The following is a 6,003-nucleotide window of genomic DNA, read 5'->3' on the forward strand; positions in this document are numbered from 1 at the left end:
TTGAATGACTGTGACGAGCTTCAAACTCCTGAAGGCTGGGCGTGATGACAAGCGCAAAAGAATCAAGGGATTCTATTCCAACCTGATTGAGAACCGACAGATGATTAGCCGTGCTGTGACAGAGCATAGGAACGTTTTCACTGAGAGGACGGGATGTAGCCATCAACAAAGGGTGATGCCTCCAGACGATTAGCCGTGCAGTGACAGCGCATAGGACCATTTTCCCGAGAGGATTGAAAGTAGCCACCGATGATGGTGATGCCCTACATACAGCTTGCCATGGAAAGGAGTAAGAAGGATTGAAGGAAGAGTGAGTAGTGAAGTAGAGTCTCAAGAGGAGCACAGCATCTCCATACACCTATCTGAAATTCTCACTATTGATTTACATAAGTATTTCTATCCCTTTTATTTTCTTTTTATTATTAATTTTCAAAACCCATAAACCAATTTAATCTGCCTAACTGGGATTTACAAGGTGACCATAGCTTGCTTCATACCGACAATCTCTGTGGGATCGACCCTTACTCACGTAAGGTTTATTACTTGGACGACCCAGTACACTTGCTGGTTAGTTGAACGGAGTTGTGAATTATGTATTGGCATCATGTTTTTGGCGCCATTACCAGGGAATGAAAAGCAATGAATTTTGCAAAATGGAATAACAATTGAATCACAATTTCGTCCACCACTTCCTCAAGGACTTCTCTTGTAACAGAAGTCGGGACGCATTTTAGGAAGGGTGTAAAGATTCCTCTCCTATATAGGACGTCGTACACTATGGTGTAGTACTGCACTTCTCGTACTAGCCTTTTTGCCTCCTTTTTGTTTGTGGGTAGTGTTTCAGACTTGAGGTAGTTGATTATGGGAGTCATCCATCCTTGTTCTTGTCCTGATATTGCTAGGATCTTTTCTTCCTCTAAGATTGATGGACTTTGCAGTGTATCTTGGATGAGGCTTCTATTATTGTCCCCTGGTTTGGGGTTGGCTAGTTTCGAAAGTGCATCGGCTCGGGCATTTTGTTCCCAAGGTATATGTCGGACCTCATATCCCCTAAATTATCCGAGCTGTTCTTTGGTTTTATCCAGATATTTTTTCATGGTGGGGTCTTTAGCTTGATAGCTTCCTTCTATTTGCGAGGTGATCACTTGTGATTCACTGAAGACCACAAGCTTTTAAACTCCCATTTCCCTAGCCAGCCTCAAACCAGCCAGTAGTTCCTCGTATTCGGCTTGGTTATTTGAGGCAAGGAACTCAAACTTTAATGAGAGCTCGATTTGGGTCCCCTGATCACCCTCTATAATTATGCCTGCACCACTTCCCATTTTGTTCGAGGAGCCATCTACGTAGAAATTCCATTCTATGGGTGTATCTGGGGTATCAGTGTACTATGCGATGAAGTCGGCCAAATATTGTGACTTAATAGCTGTCCGAGCTTCATATTTGAGGTCAAATTCGGATAATTCGATTGCCCACTGTAGGATTCTTTCAGCTAGATCTGTCTTCTGTAAGATACCTTTTATGGGCTGGTTGGTCCGTACTTTGATAGTATGAGCTTGAAAGTATGGACGGAATCGTCGAGAAGTGAGTATAAGGGCGTAGGCGAACTTTTCTATCTTTTGATAGTTTAGTTCATCCCCTTGTAGAGCTTTACTGATAAAGTAAATGGGCTGTTGCCCACTTTTGTCTTCTCTGACTAGTGCTGACGCTATTGCCCGACTTCCTACGGCGAGATATAGTGTGAGTTCTTCGCCTTCCCGTGGTCGAGTAAGGATAGGTGGTTGCCCCAAGAATTTCTTGAAATTCTGGAAGGCTTGTTCACATTTTGGGGTCCATTCAAACCTCTTTCCCTTTCTTAGTGTTGTATAGAAGGGGAGAGATCTTAAGGATGATCCAGCTAAAAATCTGGTTATACCTCCTTGACGTAGGTCGGACTTTTCATGTTGAGTATAGCCTAGCATTTATCTGGGTTCTCCTCAGTTCCTCTTTGGGTGAGCATGAAGCCCAATAATTTGCCAGCTTCTACCACGAAGGTGCACTTTGCAGGGTTGAGTCGCATCCCATGCTTTCTTATGGTGTTGAACACTTGGGTGAGGTCGGATAACAGCGATTTCTCACTTTGTGTTTTTACCAGCATGTCATCTACATAAATCTCCATTAGCTTTTCGATGTGATTGGCAAAAACTTTGTTCATCAATCTTTGGTATGTAGCCCCTACATTTTTGAGTCCGAAAGGCATGACTATATAGTAGTAGTTTGCTTTTGGTGTTAAGAACGAGGTCTTTTCCTGGTTGGGCGGATACATTGGAATTTGGTTGTATCCTGAATAAGTGTCCATGAAGGAAAGGTACTTGTATCCGCAGGAGGTGTCTACTAGAGTGTTTATATTTGGGAGCGGGTAGGGATCTTTTGGGCAGGCTTTATTGAGGTCGGTGTAATCAGTGCACATCTGCCATTTTCCATTTGACTTCTTTACCAGGACGACGTTGGCTAGCCACAATGGGTACTTAACCTCCCTTATGAATCCTGCCTCGAGTAAGGCTTGTACCTGCTCTTCCACAGCTTGGGACCTTTCTGGGCTAAGCTTCCTACACCTCTATTGTACTGGCCGAGATCCAGGTACACTGCCAGTTTATGGCACATTAGCTCGGGATCTATGCCGGGCATGTCTGCTGCCTTCTATGCAAAGAGGTCAGAATTATCCTTTAGAAACTGTATCAACAACTCCTTTAAGTCCCCTTTTAAGGTTGCCCCTATATTCGTTACTTTGTCTTGAGCATCCCCTATCTGAACTTCTTTGGTCTCACCTTTGGGTTGAGGACGAAGTTCTTCGCGAGCTCGGATTCTCTCGAGTTTGATTGTATTGGTTTCCTTTCCTCCGGGATTGTCTTTAAGGTTCAGACTTTCATTGTAACAGTGCCGCGCTAGTTTTTGGGCTCCCTTTATGGTGGCGATCCCTTCTGGCGTTGGGAACTTCATGCACAAGTGTGGAGTGGAGACTACTACAGTGAGCTGGTTCAACGTTGTCCGACCTATTAGGGTATTGTATGCTGAGCTCACGTCGACTACGATGTACTCTATGCTTAACGTCCTAGACCGAGTTCTCTTTCCATAGGTTGTATGTAGCGAAAGGTACCCTAGTGGCCGAATTGGGGCGTCCCCGAGCCCGAATAGGTTATCCGAATATGCTCTGAGTTCTTTTTCTTGCAAGCCGAGTTTGTCGAAGGTAGATTTGAACAGTATATCCGCGGAGCTTCCCTGGTCGACCAATGTTCGATGGAGGTTGGCATTAGCTAATACGATTGTAATGACCACCGAGTCGTCATGTCCCGAGATGATGCCCGCGGCGTCTTCTTGAGTAAAGATGATAATAGGGAGGTCTGATGATCTCTTCCCTTCTCCGACATGATACACCTCTTGGAGGTGTCTTTTGTAGGATGATTTAGAGATCCTTCTGCCTGCGAATCCACCGTTGATCATATGAACATGTCTTTCAGGGGTGCGAGGGGGACGTTCAGCTCGTTCACCCTCTTCATCCATTCTTCTCTTTTTTGGTTCGTCCCTCGTACTGGCAAGGAATCGATCTAATCTGCCTTCGATGTCTAGCTTTTCTATAACGTTCTTTAGGTCGTAGCACTCGTTGGTAGAGTGCCCATAAATTCGGTCGTATTCACAATACTTTGTCCGACATCCTCCCCTTTTGTGTTTAATCAGACAAGGGGGCGGGATCTTCTCTGTGTTGCATACCTCTCGATAGACATCCACAAGAGACACCAGGAGAGGGGTGTAGTCGTGGTACTTTCTAGGTTTCTCAATGGGTTGGTCTTCTTTCTTCCTGGACTTTTTATTCTTGTCCCGAGGTGGGTAGGAGAATTCAGTCTTTGAGGTTTCTCCTAATCGGGAGTTTTCTTCCATATTAATGTATTTGTTCGCCCGCTCTTGAACCTCGTTGAAAGATGTTGGATGTTTTTTGGATATAGAGTGACTAAAGGGTCCTTCTCGTAGGCCATTGATGAGACCCATGATGGCTGCTTCTGTAGAGAGATTCTGTATGTCAAGACATGCTTTATTGAATCTTTCCATATAACTGCGGAGGCTCTCCTGATCTCCTTGTTTAATCCCTAGTAGGCTTGGAGCGTGCTTGGTCTTATCCTTCTGAATGGAGAACCCAGCTAGGAACTTCTTTGCGAGGTCATCAAAGCTCGCAATCGATCTCGGCGGCAAGCTGTCGAACCACTTTATTGCTGTTTTGGTGAAGCTCGTCGGAAAAGCTTTGCAACGGATTGCATCCGAGGCATCTGTGAGATACATCCGACTTCTTAAATTGCTAAGATGATGGCTAGGATTAGACGTACCGTCATATGGGGTCATATCAAGAGCTTTGAAGTCTTTGGGGATTTTGATCCTTGTGTGGACTATCGTCGCGATTGGATCGGGTGGTCTTAGTTTTGAGGTCAGTTTCGAGCTTTAGGAGCTTGTCCTCTAGCTCTCGACACCGTCTCGTTTCTCTCCAAAGGTCTTTCTCGACCTCTCATTGCCGTTCAGCTTCTTGTTCGAGCTGTTTGAGGCGATCCTGCTATTCACGGATGACATCTAAGATTTCTATGTTTTGGGGTTGATTGTCTCCCTTGGATTGAGGTGTATCCTTTAGTGTGGTATCTGTGTTCTTATGCGGCGTTCTGTCCTCTATTCCAGAGTCGCGGTCGTTGTCAAGGTTGTCTGCCATGATGATGGGATGACTTCTAGGGTTCCCCGACAATGGCGCCAATGTTCCGAGGGTTACCTGAAACTGAAAGTTGATCTCGGACAGGGTCTTCTGTCGTGGCCGGAGCTGTTGTGTCCGACTTGTTGAATCTTGGGATGCCGCTGATCCTCGTTCACCCGGGGGGGTGGTGGTACCTGCAAGAGACTCCGATGCTTAAGTTAGCACGTGCTTTAGGCAGATTTTTGTAGAATCAGAGTATGAGTTATACCTGGGGGCTCCAATATATTTATAGTAGTATGGAGTAACCCTTCTTGAGATAAGTTAGTTATCTTATCTTATCTTGGGCGAGGTCACCTATCTTTTAGGCCAGTCGCCTTTAAAGTGGGCCGCATCCTTCTGTTGGACCTGGTTGGGCCTCTATGGCAATTTGGCTGAGTCTCAACCCTACCCGACCAACCTGCACTCTATATATGTATATGTTATATACTTATATAAAAATATATTTTAAGTGGATGTTGAATCAAAAACCTCCCACTAAATGCAAAAGATCATTAACCAAAAGAAAATCATTAATTGATAATTTAATCATTTTTTTTTACATAAAAATCAGTTTTATTTTGAATTATCATCAATAATTTAATACATTCTTTTTACATAAAAATTAGTTCTATTTTAGATTATCATCAAGTTATATAATAATGTTGCATCTTTTTGGTAACCCGCGGGTAGGGTCAGGTACCTGCGAGTTAAGAACGGGTAGGGTTAGGGTTTGGAGATTCTCAAATTTATATAAAAATCTCAACCCACGAGTAAGATTAGGGTTGAATTCAAACCCTACCCTACCCTACCCATTGCCACCCCTACCTAAATCTCACACAAATAAAGAACCCTTATTGGTTTAATTTGAAAATCGAAACCAACGTCACGTCACATGTTCTCACTCTCACAAGAGTGCTCTAAATCTCTCGATCTTGCTCTGCCTCCTTCTCAATCTCTCAGCACTTTGAATCTCTAGATCTCATTCTGTTTTCTCAATCTTTCGCTTCGACTTCTCTTAATCTCTCGCTCTACCTCGTTGATTTCATACATGGTTCGCTTCCTACTTGTAAGTTAAATTTGGAAGTTTAGGTCCTTTCGAGCAAGTAAATTCATTTTGCTATTATTTATTACTGAAAATTGAACTTTATCTAGGGCACTATTTTGACCTATCGAGATCTAAAATGAACAATTCAATTGTTATGTTCTTTTCTTGACATTTTAAATCAATACTTATTTTTTAATTAATGCTAATTTTACATTAA

General features: G+C 43.4%; 1 protein-coding gene across 1 annotated transcript; it reads right to left on the reverse strand.

Annotated features, from left to right (window-relative positions):
• Positions 1-2,676: 2,676 nt before the first annotated feature.
• LOC107479958 (uncharacterized) lies at positions 2,677-4,308 on the reverse strand. The gene has a single exon (XM_016100075.1). The coding sequence runs from the start codon at positions 4,306-4,308 to the stop codon at positions 2,677-2,679; it is 1,632 nt and encodes a 543-aa protein (XP_015955561.1).
• Between the last annotated feature and the right edge of the window lie 1,695 nt (positions 4,309-6,003).

The sequence above is a fragment of the Arachis duranensis genome, chromosome 3, assembly GCF_000817695.3.
Source record: "Arachis duranensis cultivar V14167 chromosome 3, aradu.V14167.gnm2.J7QH, whole genome shotgun sequence".
In the NCBI taxonomy this organism is placed as follows: domain Eukaryota; kingdom Viridiplantae; phylum Streptophyta; class Magnoliopsida; order Fabales; family Fabaceae; genus Arachis; species Arachis duranensis.

Bases quoted from the DNA above. Each gene is read 5' to 3' on its own strand.
- LOC107479958 (XM_016100075.1), bottom strand. From the start codon at position 4,308: ATGTATCTCACAGATGCCTCGGATGCAATCCGTTGCAAAGCTTTTCCG.